The 22,803-nt window shown below is 39.1% G+C and overlaps 3 protein-coding genes across 5 annotated transcripts in view; 2 read left to right on the top strand and 1 right to left on the bottom strand.

Moving 5' to 3' along the window:
- The first annotated feature begins 8,806 nt into the window (after positions 1-8,806).
- ADSS (adenylosuccinate synthase) lies at positions 8,807-12,836 on the top strand. Its single transcript, XM_087331103.1, has 4 exons — positions 8,807-9,215; positions 11,124-11,816; positions 11,924-12,235; positions 12,413-12,836. Exons 1-4 carry the CDS (start codon positions 8,862-8,864, stop codon positions 12,584-12,586), a joined length of 1,533 nt encoding a protein of 510 aa, XP_087187229.1. The 5' UTR covers positions 8,807-8,861; the 3' UTR covers positions 12,587-12,836.
- Positions 12,837-14,404: 1,568 nt separating this feature from the next.
- CCB1 (cofactor assembly of complex C) overlaps positions 14,405-22,803 on the bottom strand; it is a 95,360-nt gene continuing 86,961 nt past the window's right edge. The window contains exons 1-5 of one of the 2 annotated variants that reach the window (XM_087331088.1): positions 16,886-16,977; positions 16,612-16,842; positions 15,031-15,164; positions 14,766-14,918; positions 14,405-14,690 (exon numbers count right to left, since the gene is read on the bottom strand). In XM_087331088.1, coding sequence (XP_087187214.1) covers positions 14,504-14,690; positions 14,766-14,918; positions 15,031-15,164; positions 16,612-16,836 — 699 coding nt within the window. In that variant the 5' untranslated portion in view covers positions 16,837-16,842; positions 16,886-16,977 and the 3' untranslated portion in view covers positions 14,405-14,503. Of the gene's footprint in view, positions 14,691-14,765; positions 14,919-15,030; positions 15,165-16,611; positions 16,843-16,885; positions 16,978-22,803 lie in introns of those variants that run through there. The other variant, XM_087331087.1, reaches the window with a different exon arrangement.
- Positions 18,814-21,567, top strand: LOC147854264 (uncharacterized). Of its 2 annotated transcripts, none has more exons than XM_087331446.1 (6): positions 18,814-19,107; positions 19,716-19,841; positions 19,927-20,079; positions 20,187-20,348; positions 20,468-20,687; positions 20,993-21,567. In XM_087331446.1, exons 1-6 carry the CDS (start codon positions 18,905-18,907, stop codon positions 21,230-21,232), a joined length of 1,104 nt encoding a protein of 367 aa, XP_087187572.1. In that variant the 5' UTR covers positions 18,814-18,904; the 3' UTR covers positions 21,233-21,567. The 2 variants fall into 2 exon arrangements, with proteins under 2 accessions (XP_087187572.1, XP_087187571.1); XM_087331445.1 differs by having other exon boundaries at positions 18,815-19,107; positions 19,924-20,079.

Genomic DNA, 22,803 nt, shown 5'->3' with positions numbered 1-22,803 from the left:
CCCAAGTCTTTTTCTAATGTCGATGCTGTCATTGTGCTATTTTTAATTGGTTGCAGTGACCTACTGAAATTTTTGATTCCTCTTATCACGTTGAGGTTGTGCTTTTGAAGTTTTGATTCATCCTGATCTTCGAAAGGAGGGTTTAATTTTCATAAAAGACAAATCAACGGTCCAACACAATGCATTTAGGCCTATAGATGTTCAAGTCTTTTTTGTCATTGTTGCTTTTGATGAATAATTTCAGTATTGAGAAATGATATATATTCACATTGTCACACTGAAGTATGATCTGCTATCTTGTCATAACTCTGTAAACCTTGATGTCAAAAGTGATACGAAAATAGCTGATGCTTGGATCATTAGCTGTTGTCTTGTTTTGTTTGTTTATAGTCCAATGTATTGAACTTTGGATAGCATATGAAAACATGGAGGGAATCTGATGATATGAGAAATGTTGTAATACAGTGTAACTCTAAACTGGTGTAAATTTTAGGTAATGATGTACGATGTATATCGGTATATGGAAACTTAATTCTCAAACATTGTGTAGGATTGGACATTCAATATATACGCATATTGAATGGATATTATGATTTTATTGATTAGATATGTACAATAATGGAGATGCTAAGCTACACTTGTGTGTCCTTGATAACAGAATATCCTTTGCATGACTTGTGTACCCTCAATAATATAGCATCCTTCGTTTCATGTATTACATATGAAGATCAAGGCTTAAAGGTTATTGAGAAGATGTGTTATTATTATTCCATTATTGAACTATGTAAGGAATTTAAGACCAAGCTAGTGATATAAGTTTCTAAATTCCCTTGACATGTACAACATACAAATGTTTCTCTAGTTGATTTAGTATGTCTGTAATGGATATTATATAATGTTATTAATGTCGGTAGTTCAAGATGGTGATTGGGGAAAAGGAACAATTGTTGAACGTTGTTGTCCTCCTAAGAGGGTTGTTGATGACACCCTATAAACTAATGGTGTTACATTATGCTCCATAGAACTTATCACAATCTGTAGTTCTACTTGAGTGGTTCTCCTTGAAAGCATGAGTGTGGAGCCTAGGTCTCCTCTACATATGGGACAAGATGTATGCCGATATAGCCATCTATCCACACACTTAATGTGAAAACCATGTCCACACATTGGAAGTACTCGAATTGTCTCCCCTTCTTTAAAATCACTCAAGCATATGGGGCATTGTGTGAAGTTGTGATCCATGTAGTTAGCTCCATTATGAGTTGATTGCCCATGAAAGATAATACTAGGAAGGAGGTTGAGTTCCTCTTTCTTGATGCCAATGTTAGTGGGTCTTGGGTGGGTGGTGGCATGTAATTGAGGTGGTATGGTATACCGGTGTATACATTGAATGAGAGCATTCATGGCAAGGGCCAAGATGAGTACAAACAAGAGGGCGGCAGTAATGATGATTATATTGGTGTCAATTTTGGATTTGGTGAGGGGGGTATCATTCATAGATGCATTAACTTGTGAAGGATATGGGTGCTCAATACTATGAGCCATAGTGAACAATTTTGTATGAGAAAAAAGGGTCTAAGTAAGACACTGGCTATAAAGGAAGAGCACTCTATCTTGTTCATAGAGAGGGTGGTCACGACACACTAGTGACATTGATTCTAGAAAATCACAAATGTTGGATCATTTAGCCCATCAATCAAGGGAACCATTTGATTTTCATATGATGTGGCATCTCCCATTGTTGAGCACTTTCTTTTTTTCTTCTTCTCAATTTCCATTTTGCTTTAAAAAACTCATTTTTTTAATGGAAAAAGGAAAAGGCACACATTTGGAAGGCAACCTAAAGAAAGAAAATCTCATATATTAAAAACAAAGAAAGGAGTGGGATGTTACTCATGTCTTATCCCTTTTCTTTTTATTCCTTTTCATGTTCAAAAGGGAAGTGGCGTGTAAGGTATCCACATACAAGTTGCAATTAGGCGTGTGGTAGGAAAGTTACTCCTCACCCATCCAAAATCTTGGATTGTAGAAAGCTATGACAAGACATTGCATTGGCAAAATCAATGTGAAAATGGATGGCATTCAAAATGGGAATGAAATCATTACAATAGATAAGCACATGTCTCTAAGTTTTAGGGAAAAACTCCAAAAGTATCCCCGAAACGGCAAAACAATGCGTTGAGACAATGTGTCCAAAGCTTAGTAATAAAGGCTCCTCCAATATGGCCAAACTTAAGGAACAATTTGTCTCATTTTAACATTTGTTGTGCAACAATCTCTTTTGGGATCATATGTCTTGCCACTTGTTGGTATTGCCTCTTGACAATGGGCTTAGACATTACTTCAAATGTGTAAAGAATCGAATATGATTCTATGCAATGAAAGAGATGTGTTGTGTGTGTGTGTGTGTGTGTGTGTGTGAAGAGGAGAGGAGAGAAGAGAAACACAAGATAGATAAGAGAAATGAAGTACTCAAGAAGATGTATATTAACAAAGAGAATATTTAGTACAAAAATGTAGCATTATAAGGAGCAACAACCGACAATATATGAAGTAGAAGGAGGGAGCTTTATTTAAGGTCACCCTCTCTCTTCATTAACTCACTACAACGTCAACTCTCTCTCTAAATTCTTGGGGGAACGTGGAGACTCATTAGTCATGGGGAATATGGAACTCATTAGTTATGTGTCATAGAATATGATTTTATTACACATAGTTAATGTGTAGAAAGTGGTGGTGACTTTTGACCTTTGAATGTTCATAAATTCTCAAAGGTGTGTTGACACACTAGTATAGGTTGAGCTTGATCCTCAACACAGCCCCTCAAGCTCAACTTGTATCGGCTTCTTTCAGTTGATGTCTATGTTAGCTACTTCTAGTTCAGACGGTATCCGGTTCTCTCTTGTACTCCCCCTCAAGCTTCGCAAGTCAGGTATCGTGAATCCAAGGTCTATCATGAATTGTCGAAGCTTGTCGGCTCCAAGGGCTTTGGTGAAGATGTCGTTTGTCTGAAGATTTGTGTTGATATGTTGAAGGTCGACATCTCCAGCCTAAATGTGCTCTCCCTTGAAGTGATAGTGCACCTCGATATGCTTCGTGCATGCATGGAACATCGGGTTCCGAGCCAAATAAATACAGCTCATGTTGTCGCAGTAAAGGGGAGTCAGATCCTTGATGGGAACGCCTAGATCCTTCAAGATTCGCTTCAACCAGACAACTTCACATGCAGACACAGTCGCACCCCTATATTTAGCCTCTGTGCTCGAAAGAGCGACGATTGGCTTCTTTTTGCTACTCCAAGATATTGCTCCTTGTAATGCTACATTTTTGTACTAAATATTCTCTTTGTTAATATACATCTTCTTAAGTACTTCATTTCTCTTATCTATCTTGTGTTTCTCTTCTCTCCTCTTCTCTTCACACACACATGCGCACACACATGCGCACACACACACACACATAACACGCATCTCTTCCGTTGCATAGAATCATATATGATTCTTTACATGGTGTCAGAGCGATTTGATAGCACGATCTAGCCCATCCGAGTGTGTTGTGTCCTATGCTGCCATTCAAGAAGAATCGGCTCATCGCTATTGTAGTGTCACTACATAGCTCATGTTCGAGAGAGAAGGAAAAGAAGAAGGAAATCTACATTGACATAATGAATACTCGAATGGGGAGCACTCTCCCTAACGAGAAGTTGGAGAGAAATAACTTTGCATATTGGGAGTACAAGATGCACCAATACCTTGTCGGCCAAGGTTATTGGCCCAGTTACATTCAAGGAGCACAAGAAAACAAACCTGATCCAAAAGACACCGAATACTCAACGTGGGAGCAAGCAGCAAGCCGAGTGATGTATTGCTTGGCAACATGTGTCCATGACCACATGCTTGGCTACATTTGGGAAGCCAAGACGCAGAAAGAAGCTTGGGAGAATCTTAAGAAGATATTCGTCATTAATACGACAGCACGAAAGCTCCAACTCCCTAAAGAGTTAAATAATATTCAACAAGGGACATGTCCATCACAAGCTACACCTTGAGAGATCAAGGAGCATTGTGACTCACTCAGCTCAATAAGCGTCAACGTGGAGGATGATGAGATGGTGCAAATATGCCTAGGCGGCCTTGCACCACGGTTTGGTGCGATGAGAACCGTTGTCCTAGCAAGGGAGAATCCTCCCTCTTTCTTTAATCTTCAATCAATGTTGGTGGTTGAGGAAAACCACGTTCGAACAAGGAGCAATGCCTCGGAAGGCCATATATGCTCTACACACACTCGGACAAAGGAAGAGGATGCGGTGTCGTGTGGTTTTTCACACACGATATGAAAATTAGTAAAATAATTATTTAAGATTATCTTAATGGATTGATATGGAAAGATAGATGTCTTCAAGAGCTTCATAACGCATTTTACTACACATGAAACGGATAAACAAGTATCAAGTTATGTGAGTGTGAAGTTTGAGAAGATTAAGAATACAAACTGTGAGATATCCCAGATAGACAGGTCAACATTGGAGGCCCATAGTATATAAGGAGAGCCAAAACCTATTATTATATGTTTATGTGTGAAGCACAAACTGTTCAAGGTGACTTGGGCTAAATTGTGTGGATAAATGAATGGCTTAAATGATTTGGTCAGGACTTGCGCGCACGGACGCGTCTACAATTCGGTTGCAACGCATGGTTTGGTTGTGATGCACGTACGGATTACGCACTAGCTGAACTTTATGGATGATTGGATCATGTGGCCGAATTATACAAACGGGGCAACCGATTCATTCCTGCTCTTGTCCGAGTTGGTAGTCTCCAACTCGTCTCCCATTTTCAAGCCCTTCACAACATCGGACCATGTTCGGGTCTTGGCTTTCTTCTTCCGGTCGGCTCTATTCCACTTGACTCTGCAACCGTCGCCTCTTGCTCCGACTTGTTCGGATGTGCCGACTCCTTTAGTCAACTCGGCTTGATCAACAAAGAACTCTGTATATGTTCCACTCTTTTTCTGTTTTTTTCTCTTCTTATCTCTCCCATTCCTTGGGGGAAGAATAATCTCTCATATTAAGATCGGACCACTCCTTACATGGTTGTTGGCTTCTTTCTTTCAAGAATGATCTTTTATATTCATATCTAATCCATTGTAACATGATTCTAGAATTATAAAGAATCTATTTTTCTTTTGCAAGAAACGAACGTTTTCTCCCTCCGACTTGTCTTATGTTCAAATATTGCTTGTGTTGTACGGGTGAGCACAAATTATTCCAGTCCATAACCCCGGGAGTTCCGCCTCACGATCCGTTGATAGTGACGGATTATCACAATAGCGGTTGACCAAGAAGACACTGATTCAGCCAAGGACAAGGCAGAAGAGGTCCAACCTATGAAAATAACTCCCAATTTTAGCAAGAAAACAGAAACAATCAAGGAACATTCGGAAGAAGGGGGATCTTTCATGCCGGCCCAAGCCAACAAAACTCAACCGAATGCGGATATTGTGGTAAATTTAGCCACCACGAAGAAGTGTGTCGGAAGAAGAAGCATGAGCCGGCTTCCACATGCCGATAACTCACCAATTACGCCACCAACTCTAACTATGATGACCATGGCGGATTGTTCGTGATGAGACATAGAGTCAATTCTATGTCAGCCTTTACTTCAACTAGTGGCTCCGGTCTAGAAGATGTATGGTTCGTCAACTCCAGTGCTTCGAACCATATGACGTCTCATCAAGAATGCTTCTGAAACTTCAGAGAACCAAATTGACTCGACTATGTCGAAACCAGAGACGAGACTACTCATCCGATTCGACACATCGGCAATGTCCCATTCGGGAAAGAGGGCAACCAAACATACATTAAGAATGTCTTGCATGTATCGACCATCACGAAGAATTTGGTCTCAGTCAACCAAATTGTGGAGCAAGGCATGCAAGTCCGATTCAACCAAGGCGGTTGCTTCATCGAAAAAGAGGGCCGACTCGTCGCTCATGGACGAAGAGAAGGCCAAATGTTCATTCTCGATTCGCACAAGATGAAATTGGCCATGTTTGCAAAAGGCTCCAAAGCCAACACCGACATAGAGCTATGGCACAAGAGAATTGGCCACATCAATCTCAATAAACTCAAGGTGATGCAATCGAAAGGAGTCGTCATCGGGCTCCCGACCTTCAAAGAGAAAGAGATTGAAGGCATTTGTGCAGCCTGCCAATTCGGCAAGCAACATTGGTACCCATTCCCCGTGAGCAAAGGCCTCCTAGATGTCATCCACTCAGACGTGTGGGGACCGGCTCATATGGCTACATTCGGCGGTTGTCGATATTACGTCACCTTTATCAACGACTTCTCTAGGCACACCTAGATCTTCCCCATGAGGTAAAAGAGCGAATTGTTCGGACACTTCCGAAAATTTAAGAATGAAGTCGAGAAAGCCACAGGCCGGCATGTACGATGTCTTCGGTCAAATGGAGGCAAGAAATACTTCTCCGGTGCATTCACGACGTACCTTCAACAAGAAGGAATCCGATGAGAGTTTTCGTGTTGACACACACCACAACGAAATGGACTGGTCAAACACAAAAATCGACACATCCTCGAAGTATTACGGGCCATGATGAACGAAAAGAATTTGCCGAAGACATATTGGGCAAAAGCAGCAAATATTGTCATCTACCTCATGAATCGGTGTACAGCATCTGGCGTGCACGAACTTACCTTGCACGAGAAGTACTATGGAAAGAAACCGGATCTATCCCATGTAAGGATATTCGGTTCAATTGCATACGTGTAGATCCCCGATGAAAAGCAAGAAAAGCTAGATCCCAAGTCGGAGAAGTGTATCCTCGTAGGATACTCACTAGAGCAAAAGGGGTACAAGTGCTTCAACCCCTCTACTAAGAAGGTTGGCCTGAATTTGACCAACCAAGAGATAGAAGACGAAGATCAATTGAGGCATACGTTCGAAGAAAGTTCAATCATGACCAGGCTCAATGGGCCACAAGAGGCCCCGAGCAACCAAAGCACATCTCGCCCAAGTCCGAAGATGGATAAAGGCAAGGCCAAAATGTTGGAATATGAAGACAATAATTCAACGGCAACAAATCAACTCACTCACTCGACAATGAGTTCGGTGGCTTTGATGTACCCATCATGAGGACACCTTGTGTAGAGAAAGCCATTGCCACATCAAATGAGAAACTCCGTCACTCCACCTGAGAGAAGAATCCGGTTAGCCGATTCGGCTACAATGACTATATGGCATATCATTATGCGTTTATGACGAAGGTGGCAGCAGTTCGAGAACCGGAAAATTTTTCTGAAGTAGCCAAGGATCCACGATGGGTTGAAGCAATGAATGAGGAGATGCATGCACTATGTAAGAACGAGACATAGGGTCTCATTCCCCACTCACCACACAAAAAGGCGACCGGCTGCAAGTGGATTTACAAAGTGAAGTATAATGTTGACGGTTTTGTCAACTGCTACAAAGCTCAACTCGTAGCAAAAGGCTACGCACAAACACACGGTGTCGACTATGAAGAGACCTTTGCCCCGGTGTCAAAGATGACGATTGTGCGGACCATGATTGCACTCATAGCAACGAAAGGGTAGCACCTCCATCAAATGGACGTCAAGCACACCTTTCTTCAAGATGAATTAGAAGAGGAGGTGTACATGGTACAACCACTCGGCTTTGAATCGAGCACCCATCCAAAAGCAGTTTGCCGACTAAAGAAGCCACTCTACGGCCTTAAGCGAGTGATACTAATAATTTATTGTGATAGACGAGGGGAGAAAGAGGGAGAGAGGGAGAGAGCGAGGAAGGTGCCAATAAATGAGTGATTGTTCAACCCTTGCACCATTATGTAGTCAAAGTGATCATATATGTACCAATACCTAGGGGTTTACGTCAACATAAGAGAAAACAAAAACTTCACACACATAGCCCTCTTGTAAGGAAGGGATCGTAGATCGAACTCATTAGTCTTGGAGAATGATTGAATAAATAAATAAGCAATAGAAATCAATTCTTTTGTTTGTGTGTGTGTGAGAGTGTGTGAAGAGAGGTGACAGTACCTATAATTGAGGCGTCAAGGATGATGGCATGGAGATCGAACACGACAAAGGAAAGACAAGTTCCCAGGTTTACATGAACAAATTTCCGACGTTTACCATAATAAATTCCTACGTATGCTTACGCTAACCACAAGATCCATAACAAATTCCTACGTATACTTACACTAACCACAAGATCCATAATAAATCATACGTTTACTTACACTAACCACAAGATCTATAACATTTCCTACGTATCCTTATGCTAGCGCCACAAGATCCATAATAATTCATACGTTTGCTTACACTAACCAGAAGATCTATAACAATTCCTATGTTTGCTTACACCAGCAACCACAAGATCCAAAAATAAATCCTACGTTTGCTTACGCTAACCACAAGAATCTGTAATAATTTCCTATGTTTTGATTACACCAACCACAAAGATCTATGATAATTCATGCATTTCTTTAGGCTAGCCACGAGATCAATAATCATCATCTATGTGGGGGTTGGTCTTTCCCCAACTGGAATGCACATATGAGCCCCCCCCCCCCCCACCTGCCCAAAACACTAAGAGAATGAAATAACAAAACCATGAATAAATAACACTAAGGATGAGAGAGGGTCATTTTTGTAATTTCTGAAATATGCAGCCCCATTTCTCATCAAATGTTTTGGTGGTTTTACCCCTTCGAAAATCTCTTCACGAATCAGAGAGAGAGAGAGACAGAGAAGATCTCTTCTATTCTCTTCTCTTCTCTTCTTCTTTCCCACGAGTAGCAGTTCAAGTCTGCGCACAGTCATGGCCATGGCGATGGCGGCCTTCAGCTGCTCCCTCTCCGGCGACGCCTCCTCCCCCCCCTCCCCCTACTCCTCTCAGAGATCCTCGTGGATCTCCTCTCAGTACGAGCTCCTCTCCTCCTTCCCGCGTTATCAGACCCCTCTTCTCCCTCTCAGGAGGAGGTCCGTACTCCACGTCCGCGCCGCCATTGCTAGCTCTGAAACCTTGTCGGAGAAGAAATCCGCCTCTTCTCACGACGCTTACAGCTCTCTCAGCCAAGTCTGCGCCGTTCTTGGTACTCAGTGGGGGGATGAAGGCAAAGGGAAACTTGTAGATATCCTTGCAGAACGCTATGACATTGTCGCTAGATGTCAGGTTCTTCCTCTTTCCCTCTCAATGTTCTTTTGTTTTTCCGATGTATGAATTGTTCTTCCTTATGTTGCGTTAGTAGAGGCGTAATGCAATGTTAATCGATCATAAAGCTTTTTCTTTCAGTTTCTGTTTGTTTTAACTTTCAGCCATTTTTTTATGTACGATCCTTTCAGTTTCCGTTACGTCTTTCACATGTCGTTGATTCAGCCTTTTTCTTTTGTGCCAATGATTCAATTCTCCATTCAAATTATTAACCGATCAGAAGGTATTTTGCTTTTGTTATCTCTACGTAATGTAATGTCAACTCATGCTATAGCCAAAAGTGCATACTGTTTTCAGTTTCTGAATGTGTTTTATGTGTTAGTGACTCAATTTCTGTTCATTGCTTTATCTATGAATCATTTCTTCATATGGTTTTGCATGGTTAAGTCGTAATGTTAACCTACTATACAACCAGAACTTTGTATTTGCCCATTTTTTATTGATTTCACAGGTTGCTTAATATTGATCCATGCTTAGTCTCATTTCTGTGGGTGTATCTCAGGTCTGTATTGTAATGGTTAACTGATCGCAAGACTAACTATGCATTTGATCAGGGTTTAGGGTTTAACTGATCCATTGATTCAGGAATTTGATCATTCCTGGTGTACTAATTTTTTGTCCATATGCTGCATGTTAGAGGGGTAATTTAATGTTATAAGAACAAATTGCATTTACTGCTGGTGTCTATTTAATATTTACTGATCTTAATTGATTTGCATGTGTTCTTAAGAGGCATAATAATAATTGATATTCAGACAAAAAACATTCCTTTTACATGATGTCGATTTTAGTTAATTGATTGTAATGCCAAATTTGCATCTTCTTTTGGTCTTTAGACATTCGCTATCCTACACATGTTGACTTAGGTGTCTGTTCATATGTGATTTGTGCATGATTTCTTCATATTTTGTATATTAGAGGTAGAGTATTGTCTTCCCTCAGTTTCTCAATATGTTTCCCAGGTTGTTGGCTTATGTCCATGGTATTCTAATGTCTTATAAGACCAAAAGCACATCTTTCAATTTTCCTTGGTATGTATATGTGAATATGTGAATATTATTGGCATAATGTGGAAATGATTTAACTTCTTATAAGACCAAAAGCACATCTTCTTTCAGTTTCTCTTGGTATGCATTTGTTCATATGTGAATATTATTGGCATAATGTTAATCAATCATTCGACCAAAGGCACATTCTCTCAGGTTCTGTACGAGTTTCACATAACTTTCGTGATTGTGAGATCTAAAGTTCTTCTTTTTTCCAAGTTGTGTGTGCTTCATATCATCTTCTCTCAGTTTCTTGTGAGTTTCACACAAGATATCAAATCATAAGATAAAAAATGCATCCTTCTCTATGTATCTTGCATGTTGCTCATATGTATTGAGGATTCTGTTTATATATTAATGAATCATAAGTTCAAAAGTGTTCAGGATGAATTTCTAATGTTTCCTTTCAGGTTTTGAGTCATTTGCACATATTAGAGGCATATTGTTAACCAATTAATGGTTGATATTCATAAGGACATAACGTTAATACCTCTTGTTTGTCATCGTGTTCATACCATGTTTTTCATCTACAGAATTCAAGAGTGAAGAAATGTGATGTCACATAAATGTTTGCTTTGAGAGTTCTCTTTCATAACATCAGAGTGTTACCTTCCACTGTGCTTATTTGCTCAAACTGAATTTGTTTCTCATGATCACCATGGAAACGAAAATAAAAGCCAAATTATAATTTTCAGGCATCTTTTGGCAAAAATCCTTGCAGCTTTTTTGCATAATAATGTTGAACAAGCAATATTCTTTAGTTCAAATTTCAATATCTTATTTTTTATAAGATTTACCAATCCGTTCTTTGCATGAAAACCAGGGTGGATCAAATGCAGGTCACACAATCTATAATAGTGAAGGAAAGAAATTTGCGCTTCATCTAATTCCTTCTGGAATTCTGAATGAGAATGCTGTTTGTGTGGTTGGGAATGGAGTGGTAGTTCATGTACCCACCTTCTTTGAGGAGGTAACCAGGCTCGAGTCCAGTGGTGTGGATTGTAAGGGAAGGCTTCTGATTTCTGACCGTGCACATTTGTTGTTTGATTTACATCAAACAGTTGATGGTCTAAGGGAAGCAGAGCTTCAAGGGTCTATGATAGGTACAACAAAGCGTGGTATAGGTCCTTGCTATTCTAGCAAAGCAATTCGGAATGGTATCAGAGTTGGCGACTTAAAGCGCATGAGCACATTTAGGGATAAGTTGGCAAATCTCTTTTGGGATGCCGCTTCCCGATTCAAAGATTTTAAATATGATGAAAAAGCCATTGATGCAGAAGTGGAGCGTTACAAAGCATTTGCTGACCGTTTGGGACCATACATTACAGACACAGTTCAATACATTAATGAAGCATACTGTCAGAAAAAAAGAGTGTTAGTTGAGGGTGGCCAAGCTACCATGCTAGATATGGATTTTGGTACTTACCCATTTGTGACCTCTTCTAATCCATCAGCTGGTGGTATCTGCACAGGTCTGGGCATATCACCAAGGTGTATTGGGGATATTGTTGGAGTGGTATGTGTTGAACAACTGCTCTAGTTCTCCGTCATGTTTTTGGGTTTGCAGTTTGAACTAGAATGGACTGAATTGTGATCTAAACATTTGAAATTTCTGATCTTCAGGTAAAAGCATACTCCACAAGGGTAGGTGCGGGTCCGTATCCCACTGAACTTTTTGGAGAACTAGCAGACAGTGTACGAACAGCTGGCTATGAATTTGGTACTACTACAGGAAGGCCTCGTCGCTGCGGATGGTTGGACATGGTTGCACTGAAGTATTCTTGTCAAATCAATGGTTTTTCATTTCTTAACATGACAAAGTTAGATGTACTATCAGTGTTGCCAACATTGAGGATTGGTGTAGCATATAGGACAAAGGATGGGAAGGTTTTGCCCTCATTTCCGTCAGATTTACAAGTTCTGGAAGAGATCGAAGTATGCATTTCACCTTTACATTGCTAAGTTTTAAACAGTTAGTGTCATACTAATAGTCATGTTTGCTGTTAATAATAAGTGATAATTTACAAAAGTTATCAATCGCTCGTCGTAGCAATATGTCAGATTTGAATTGGAATCATGCAAGTTCTTACGAAGTAATTAATTACTGTACAGATTGAATATGAAGATCTTCCTGGATGGAATGTTGATATTTCGAAGATTAGAACTTACAAAGATCTTCCGTCAGCTGCTAAAGAGTATGTTGAGAGAGTGGAAAACCTGGTGGGCATTCCTGTTCGTTTCATTGGCGTGGGTCCTGGAAGGGATGCAATGATCATTAAAGAATGACAATAATGTTGTTGGAGCTGATCACAGTTTTTGCAACTATAAAGATTAAAGATTGAATAACATCAAAGTGATGTAAGGACAAGCATTTTGTATTTTTACTCCCAGACGCTATTCCACAGAATACTTAAGTTTATTGCTTGTATGAGTGTTTGATCACTGAAATTTTGCGGATAGAAGTACTCATAACATCAAAGACAATGAACAACAAACACATTTTGTCATGGGGTTCATAAGAGTACCATTCACATTATAGACGTGTCCTTTATGGATCCGGTACATCTTACATATAACTACCCTACTCTTTACTTTGTCTATTTCTAATTGAGTGATAAAGCGCTTCAATTTTAGGCTGCTCAATTTCTGTCAGCTTCAATGTTTCTATCCCATTGCTCACAGTATTATTATCTGTGCATCTGTCATCCAAGCATATTGGTGGTACAGAATATTTTTACATGTGGAGGTAGGAAGTCAAGAGCCTCCAGTTTGGAGTACTTGTAGAATGATTAAATGTTTTGCATCATTGTGAGATATACCAATTATGGTATGTATTATAAGTTGAAGACTTCTGAGATTACCTCAGGGATGAAGTCTATTGAAATTTTGAGTCAGTAGGATATGACTTGTTAATATACAGGTTTTCATCAAAACATGCTACAAGAGATTAGGTGAATTAATTCTAAAAACATTTCTGTATGAACGCTTCTTCTTGACAGAATCACTCTTCATCTCATTGGGGAGCACAACGGTAAATTTAATATTTGAGTAGCCACAATGTTCAGTGGTCACAAGCTTGATAAGGTAGCATTTAGTTGGGGTATGTGTAATGTTAAATGTCGTGGCAATCCTGTCAGCAGATCCGAATATAATAAATTCGAATGTCTTATGATGAAGCTTGTACACATGTGAGAAATGTGCTTATATATAATGATTTAATATCAAATAATGGTTGGAAGCTTGGTGGACATTCCCAGTTGACAATGCATTGAATGGTTCTTTGCAAGAGCTGCGAGAATTTGGTGAACAGTGATATGACATAATCACTGCTGCATTTCATGATGGCATACATACCCTTAAACGAAATCCTGAATTTGATTTCAAATGTTTGTGAGCTTTCTTTGATAGATTGGTGACAACAGGGCTCTGCCCTGCATCCCTCAAGAGGAGTTCACCAAATTTTGTTTCAATTGCATGAGAGGTCAGCAACAAGGCTACAATGACTTGATCTGATGACTATCCTGCAACTCATTACAAAGCATTGCATTGCCATTGATATGTCAATTTTGAAGTTTGACTGTAATTTCTGTATGGAGAAGATCGTTTGTCATGCACAAGCAATAATCATGCGCTTGAATGCTATGTATCATTAGTCCCGTGCTTGAACATTATGTGTCATTTGTAATACAATTTGGGCACATGTGGTAACCAGATTATGTATGCTTCAGGATGAATATGTGACATTCAAAACAGAAACTAACTGGTAAAGGAGTAAAGTCTTTTATCTTTCTTCCACTCACATCATCAATTCCCAAAGAGCAGGTATTAAGGTGGGCGTGTTCCCATGGTCATGTTTTCTTTTAACAGCAAGCAAATGATGCGAATTAAATCCTCCAAACGCTAACTTTCAAGGAAGAATAGTATGTAGTTAACCTAATAGGGGCACATTGTTCATACCCAAGAGTATGTGCCAAGCGTTACACTTGTACCCTATCTTCTATGATCAATCATTATTATGATTAACAGTGTTACTATTACCTCTCTTCTATTTGTTAGAACTTCATTTACTCTTCTATTTGTTATATTAAAAGTAATGATATCATCTGAATCAATTTTAGCAATTATTTATAAATGCTGTCTTATATTTCATCATATTTGAATCATTTTGTTCGTTGTACAACTCACTTAGACACCCCGAATGTTTTATCTCTCCAATAATCCTTTCACATACACCATGCCTTTCTCCATTAATTGCAATTCTCGCCTCAACAGATCAATTTCTTCATCATCACCCTGTAAGATGACATCTGTAGATGCTTCATCATCTGCCACAATCATCTTCACTTTTATTTGTTCCTTACGCGATGCTCGTGTCCAATAATATGCTCCACTGCAAGCCAAATCACAATCAAAGAACAGAACACATACAGTGTATGTACAAATCAAACAAAAAAAAGATACTCACGCAAGAGGACTTAATCCTGACAACCAATACCATTTGTCACCGATCTCTGGTACAGTTATGGTGAGTACTAGAGCAATGCTTCCCAAGCTTATGCAAGTGCAAAATATCAAAAAGGCTGCTTGTGCACGACTAGGAACAATGGTTCCCTCAAACCTACACTTATTGAAATAAAAAAGCATTAATGGTCCTCATCTATGATTTAACCTAAAAAAACCTTTTTAGCATAGTAAAAAATGTCACTCTACATTCCATTAAGTGCACATACGTCACAGTCTCGCCTCTATCTGTAATAACGAAATTTTTCCGAGTGAAGAATGATGTAATCTCCCCAGCCACTTGACTGGGGGACTTTCCTTCAGAGTCTGATGGTCCAGGTACAACAAATGTCTTCTTAACAATCTGTTCAACATAAATACAAAAATTAGTTTTTTTATGCAAAGTACCCTGTCAATCAATCATGTCATATCTCTTCATCTAAAACCCTACCCCATCAATATAAAGAATCATTCTCCAACTCAGGCTGCTGACCAGATACTGTGGTGATGTGTTAGTGAGAATGAAAAGAAACAAATCCTAGTAGGTGCACATTAAGGGATCATCTCCAGTCACATGAGCACGGCGGACTTGAAGAGAAAGATTCTTCGTGCCAGTCTCTAGTGGCCTGAAATAAGCAAGTATGCTCATGAGCAAGCACAAAAATGTAATGCGTCGATGATGGAGCCACCCAATGGATTGTGACCACATGCTAGTAACTCCATACTCCCGCTAGTTCACTCTAATGAATGGTGGACTTGACTTCATTCATCCAATCATGCCAATAGTCTAAAATACTTTGAGTGTGCATATGTATCAGCCAGCTAAGCTTTGTGAGTCTGAACATTAATATATCAGTATTGCCAGTATAGCCATATAATACAAAAGCTTTCACAGTAATGACTGTAGCTGTAAAATTGAAGTTTCTAACGCCTGAAGGAATGGCAGCAGAAATCTATGTTTGGAGACCATAGAACAAAGGATTTCCCATTCTCTTTCAGTGTCCTCCCATCATTCGGATTTCATTGATAGAGCCATTTACTAGTATTACAAATCAATTTCCAGTGATTTCAATTATGCCAATTAGGACTTTTACTTCTATAGTAACATTATTCTGGTGTTTTCTTTAAATCATTTTGATAGAGGGCCTTTCTTTTTTATTACAGATGCTTTTGGCAATCTCTTTCTTAGCTTCAAATTGAATGACAAATGCATGTTAGGAAACATGTTAAAAATGTCTTGTTAAAGAGTGGTTCAATGATCAATCCATTAAATCCTCTTTAAACCTCTCTCCAGAGATCTCATAAAAGACAATTTATACATTAACAACCAAAACCAAGGAACATTGTTCTAATCATTGTTATTAAGACACACAGAGATCTTCAAGCTAAGTATTTACTTTCCCAAATTATGCAAAGAAATTAGAAAAGAACAGGATTGGAACCAAAGTGCATTCTATGCTCACCATAATTTCACTTGCTTCTATGTTTGTATTTTATGTACAACAACCAAAACACTAACTTTTAACAAAGAAAACAATCAATTCTATGAATTTGGATAACTTTTAGAAGGTTTATTTAGAGCAATAAAAACTCTAAAACCAAGAAAAAAACAGGTCATTCTCCAACATTTGGTTAACAACACTTGACATGTTGCACAGGTCAACCCGAAATCCTAGAACAGGTGATCCTAAGCATTAGGCCAACAATTGACAAATTATGCAGCTCAACCTTCACTGTGATCCAAATCACAGAAAGAAAGAAAAAATGGCATTCTACCTATTATCGACACTGACACAGAGAGAAGATCCAACCTTAGACTTCGTAGAACGCTTGATGAGAGACCAGACGCCAGGAACAGAGAGGACGAAGAGACCGAGCGAGGTATAGTAGCTTGCTGAAGAATAGCCAGCATCGGTGATGATGCTGCTGCTGCTGCTGCTGTCAGAGATGGCGGGGATGATGACAGGAAGGGTAGAGAAGGGATCTAAGGAAGCCCTGCATCCCAAGGGACGCCTATTCCGGTGATGAAGGGGCATTCCACTGTTCGGGCATGGCGATGGAGAAGCAAGGCTGTGCGTTTGCGAGGCATGGCTATGGCGATGGCGATGGCGATGATGCAGGAAATGGGTGGTGCTGAAGGTGACCACTAGGCCTCTCATTGCACTCGCTCTCTCTCTCTCTCTTCCTACAGACTTAGCAAAAGAGTAGTAGAGTAACATACATACATACATACATACATACATACATACATGTCTCTTATGTCTTTGTATATATACATATGTACATATGTATGTAATGTATCATGTATGTATGTATGTATGTATGTATGTATGACATATCATATATGTATGTATGTATGTAATGTATGTATGTATGTATGTATGTATGTATGTATGTATGACATATGTATGCACACATATCTTCATGTGATGAAGAAGAGTAGTAAGTAGTGCACAACTTGTGAGGTAGTGAGTAGTATGAATCGATCGGCTTGATAACCTGCTTGATGCTCCTTGTGGTTTCGTTTCATATCACACGGGGACACGAGACCAACGCCATGAAGAGGGCACTTTTTGTATCATCTGCTATAACACCTTTTTTATATACGTAATTGTTGCTTAATTGTGTAGCCAATCCTCTTCGTAGAGAAATTTTGATAGTACATGATATCATCGAGGATTGACCACGGACATTGTAGTACACATGATACACGTGAGGATAGACTACATATAGAAGTATAGTACATTATACATGTTAAGGACCATGCACGTTTGTTAGTAATAGGCGTTGTACATTTAGACGAGACTCGCAGATATATATCCCTCATCTTGTGTTTAGGGAAATGATTGATTTATGTATAGGGTAAAGCCGAGGAACATGTCCATATGTTTGTGTTTGAAACATGATTGTAGAGTAGAACAAAATAGTACATCCATATCTTATCATGTGGTGTACTACATACCATTTTGCTCCCTTAAAAGATATTTAAGCTCTCGTGCCCTTTCATTTCCTCTATTTCGTTTGAGTGGTTTAGGGAGTGTAAGTGGGTGGTTCGCAATTGGGGTAAGCCGAGAGAGAGAGAATGAGACCTCTCCCATTAGGTTTAGCCTTAAAGAGACGATGACTAAGGTCAGACACTTGTTTCTTTAGCACCATCCCGTTGGAGGATAGTACACACAAGTTCATTAAATATCCTATAACGTGTATCATTTGGAAGTACTTATCAGATGTTTGGCAAGTTTTAACCCGTTGTTATTTGAGGCCTCAATAATAGGTTTTTCTCAGTATGGTCAAAATGGTCAAAATGACGAGATGGAGATATTGTTCCAATTTTTACGATATTGGGGACTACAACGCAATTGGAATATACACAATGCTTTCATGTTTGATAGTAAGCATTGGTTAAAAGCCTATATGAAGAAGTTGAAAGGTATTCTTATGTGGAAATTCTAGATGTTAGAGCATGTGGGGATCATTTCCTCAATATGCATATTCAGGTTTTTCTAGTGGCATTACAAGACGTCCCTCTCCCTACATAGGATAAGTAGAGGAGACTAAGAAGTGTAGTGTTGTAACCCTTTTCTCTTACCTCTACCCACCAATGATATACCATTCCACACTCCTTGTCACGACCATATGGTCAACAACCCAAAACCCAAAACGAGACATAAAAGGGCTTGATCGTGTCTTCACAAAACAACGAGGGACACATACCGATTGTAATTTGTGTCCTCACAAAACAACGAGACATAAAAGGGCCCGATCGTCTCGAAGGGTATGTGTGTTTGTGTGTGTTGGGGGAGGGGTATTTCTTGTGAATATGTAAAAGTGTTTCATTGAGAATAGGAGGGGTATTTGGGGAAATGACCCAAAATAGGGGGGTATTTTTTTTGTGAATATATATAAAAGTGTTGATGGAGAGAAGGAGGGGTATTTGGGGAATATTCAAAAATCAGAAGCATCATCAACGCAGTTTCTTTCTTTACGTTCTCTCTGTGTGTTCCATTTTTAGGGTTTGCTGCGCGTGGCGAAAGCTGGATTAGGGTTTGCTGCGTCGTCAGCTGGAAGAAAGAAGAAGACGGCAACGAAGAAGAAGCCATCTCCATGCCGAGGTCTCCATCCCCGTCTTCCCCCTCGAGCAGAGCAAGAAGGAGGAGACCTTCATCTCCATCTCCTCCCAGGCATCGCCACAGAAGGAGCAGAACTAGAAGTCGAAGTCGAAGCCGAAGCCGAAGCCGAAGCAGGCAACGAAGAAGCTATCGTAGAAGCAGCCGATCACCTGAATCTCGCCATCGCCGCAGCAGCAGGTGTGTTGTCATTTCTCTGTTTCTCTCTGTCGTCATTGTCAACGAAGGAAACCAAAACAAAACAAGAAACAGTCTCTTAAGACAGATTTTGTGGTCGTCCACAAAGAGAAAAATTGCAGGCTGGTGAAGAATCTCTATGCGCCGAAAAACTAAAACTGCAAAAACACTGGTAAAGGATTTTCTATAGAACTGTAATGAACTTACATTTTCTTCATCTTAAGTCTTTTGTGGTGTTTTTAGTACGTGATTCATTGGAGAATTTGTGCACTTTTCCTGTGTGTTCGTTCTTTAATTCTTCTTTAAATTGAAAAATATGTAGAAGCTATCTCTCTTTCATTAGCAAGTTGCTGGTAATGTGTTTGCAATGGTGAAGTATAACCGAGTTGAGTGAATGAAATCGTTGTGGTATCCTTGTAACCGTTTTTAGATTTATACAACTTCTCATATCTGTGAAAATGGAGATGTGCTCACAACTCAAAAGTATGGCAGAGTTGGAAATTGGAATAATTTGTCTGTCAATCTGTGTGCACAGTGAGCTCAGTTATGGAAAGCTGAATGATGATTGTCGTTGTAATTTATGTTGTAATATTTTCTCTCTTTTCCATTAGAAGAAGAAGCCGATCTCCATCATCAAGGAGGTTAAGGAAATATCGGAGTCGAAGCAACTCGAACTCTAGATCGAGAAGTCCTAGTAGGCGTTCTCGTGATAAACATGAAAGAAGAGTAGAAAGGAGGTAAACAAATATTAAAGCAGATATCTATTTATAACATTATTATCCATACTTCTTTCTTTCAATAAATCTGATTTTGGGACAGAAGGAGAACACGATCTCCATCTGATAGGAAATCAAGAAGGAACCGAAGTAGAAGCTCATCAGTGTCCAGGTCTCAAAGCCCCAGTGTGGTGACTCTCTCTGACAAGCATCTCTCACGTGGAAAACGTGGAAAGGCAGATGATACAGAGAAGAGGAGGTGAATGTGAAAGAAAGAAACTTTTGTCTCTGAGGCCCTTTATCAACATGTTAATACTGTCCTTTTTGGTCATTGAACACTACTGCTAAATATTTTCTGTCTCTCAGAAGAAGAAAAAGCCGATCCCCCTCTGATAGGAGGTCAAAAAGACACAGAAGCAAAGAAGTTTCAAAATCTAGATCTTGCAGTCCGAGTTTGGTTTCATCAGATAAAGATAAGAAAGATTCACAAGAGAAGCAAGCTAAAAGAGAAGAGTTGGAAAAAAGGAAGTGAGTATTAGTTCCATGTTTTCTTACTTGGAACTTGTCTATTGTTTTCTGTCCAAACTATCTGTAATGATAGATACTATTTATTGTTTATCTGAAAATTATCTAAATGATTCGGTTAGACAAGAGAAAGAAGCAGAACTTAGGCTCCTGGAGGAGGCGACGGCACTAAGGGTGGAAGAAGCAATTAGAAAGAAAGTGGAAGAAGCCATTACTTCAGATGAAGTGAAGCAACGGATTATGAAGAAATTTGAAGATGGCAAGAAAAGATTGTTTGACAATGTGAACAAGCAACTTGAATTGGAGAAGATAGCAGCTCTGGATGAAGCCCGAAAGAAAGAGGTAAAAACTCTATCAGAAAATACTTTCCAACTGATACATTTAATTCTCTTTGAAGAACTGCCACATTTAGTGAACATTTCAGGTTGTTTCACTTGATATTAACCCATGAATGATGTTACTTATGTGCAAATGTGATCAATATCAGAGTATTTTATAAGGCAATGTTATCGCTCTGTACCCAACCTTGGGTTGTGGAATCTGAATATGTAAAGATATTGTCTTTAGGGCAGAAGTGTCAGTGAAGTGTTAAGTGTGACTTGCAATAACCTCAAACTAAGAACATGAATGATTTGCTTTTCTGATAGGAGCAAGCTCGGAGGGAGAGGGAGGAACTTGATCGTATGCTTGAGGAGAACAGGAGAAAGATAGAAGAAGCACAGAGAAAAGCAGCTATGGAGCAGAAGAGGGAGGAGGAAGACAGGTTTCGAGAACACGAGGTTGTTCGCCAAAAGGAAGAAGCATTACGATGGAAGAAAATTGAGGATGATGTCCTAGTGTTGGGAAAGCCTACCATCCGACCAGAGTACCCTCTTGGTTTTAAATAGACCAGATTCTCCTTTGAATTTAATGATTATTTGGCAATGACACATCTTTTTTCTCATTGTCCCCTTCATATCAGTATCAATAGTCTGATGAGGTAGACTAAATGATGTGGGTGCTATTTTTATCATCAGATTTTTGACATGAAAAGAATGTATGTTTCATGCTGTATGATGGGATTATTTATGCACTGGAATATCATGCATGTTTCATGCTATAGGAAATGATATGATGGGATGCCTTATACATTGGAAATATTGTATGTTTCATGCTATATGATGAGGCTGCAGTTTGTAAATAATATATTTCATTCTTCTTGTAAAAGCTTCAGTTTCCAGCATTTCTTTGTTATCTTCGACTATAATCTGTAAGCTTATCATTACTTTGCAGTATCCTTCACTTGCTATTGCAGCTTATTTCCAAACTGAAGGATGAACATTATTAATGCCTATCGAATTTTGCATACAGGGCCATGTGCCTGATTGTATGCACATCCCTCCCATTCTTATGTTCAATTTGTCTTCTTGATTTGTTGTAACTCTTGACAAGGAGAGTCAATCAGTGGAGACTGGCCAAATGTTTTTGTTAGTGAATACCGATACCTAATGCATCATGGGTGCTCCATGGTGTCAATCTGATGGCAGATTATGTGGGATATTGATCTCTTATTGGCATTGTAGTTTTGATGTGAAAGGCCTCATGAGAGGAGCAAGGAAGCATGCATGGATGCTGCATTGTTCAACAATTAAGTGACCATGGGTGCTGCATTACTGAAAGATGAGTGAGCATAATGTATGTTCTTGTGAGAGCTTGTTAACAGTTCTTAATATAAGTGAAGGAATTAGAGCATTACTAATACATTTTCTTACACTTGTTAAAGGTTTTCAGTCTTACAAGAAAAAGAAATGGCAACAATGGACAACGATGGCATGGTCCACAAGGGCAAAGTGAACAATGATAGAATCATAAGTTCAATGTTTGGCATATCATGTGAATGAAAGTACTTGTTAGATAGGTGGTTTTTTCATAGCATGTAATAATATTTTCAACAAAAGAGAATAAATTGTGATACAAGAATATATTTATCTTTAGGTATTGTGTGTATGTGATCTAAAATGGACGGTTTATGCCTTTCTCCATGAACGAACGAGTGAGCCCTCTAGGACTATGTATTCTGAATATGTTGTTGGTTACATAAAGCAAATGGGAACATGGAAATATTGTCTAAGATAAATATTTGCAACTTAGTGAAAACATTTTACTAGTGAGTAGTATTTCTTTAGGAGGCCATTTGGTATCTGAAAATTTGATTCGACTTATATAAAACATTTAATTCAAGCAAATCATGGTCATGTCCTTAATGACTATGAATACTTACACAAATGGTTTAGAGGCTACCTAAACATTACAATGCCCGCAATAAAGGATGTCATGCTTCCAAATAGTGTGTTCCAAATACTTTTGTACCTTAAAATTATAATAAGGTAACATTCACCGTCATTCTTGTGATTGAAAATGTTAATGTCGAATATAGATTAGCGTTTAGAAGCCATATATCAATGTTAGCTTGGAAGGT

Source organism: Azolla caroliniana, unplaced genomic scaffold, assembly GCF_043228905.1.
Source record: "Azolla caroliniana isolate FFs.n. ecotype wild unplaced genomic scaffold, voAzoCaro1.0.p SCAF_15, whole genome shotgun sequence".
Classification (NCBI taxonomy): domain Eukaryota; kingdom Viridiplantae; phylum Streptophyta; class Polypodiopsida; order Salviniales; family Salviniaceae; genus Azolla; species Azolla caroliniana.
This window is presented reverse-complemented; position numbering and strand designations above follow the sequence as displayed.

Coding starts and splice junctions, on each gene's coding strand:
- LOC147854264 (XM_087331445.1), top strand. CDS start 18,905: ATGCCGAGGTCTCCATCCCCGTCTTCCCCCTCGAGCAGAGCAAGAAGG. Junction 19,108..19,715: donor CGCCATCGCCGCAGCAGCAG/GTGTGTTGTCAT, acceptor CTTTTCCATTAG/AAGAAGAAGCCGATCTCCAT. Junction 20,688..20,992: donor ATGAAGCCCGAAAGAAAGAG/GTAAAAACTCTA, acceptor CTTTTCTGATAG/GAGCAAGCTCGGAGGGAGAG.
- ADSS (XM_087331103.1), top strand. CDS start 8,862: ATGGCCATGGCGATGGCGGCCTTCAGCTGCTCCCTCTCCGGCGACGCC. Junction 9,216..11,123: donor ACATTGTCGCTAGATGTCAG/GTTCTTCCTCTT, acceptor CATGAAAACCAG/GGTGGATCAAATGCAGGTCA. Junction 12,236..12,412: donor AAGTTCTGGAAGAGATCGAA/GTATGCATTTCA, acceptor ATTACTGTACAG/ATTGAATATGAAGATCTTCC.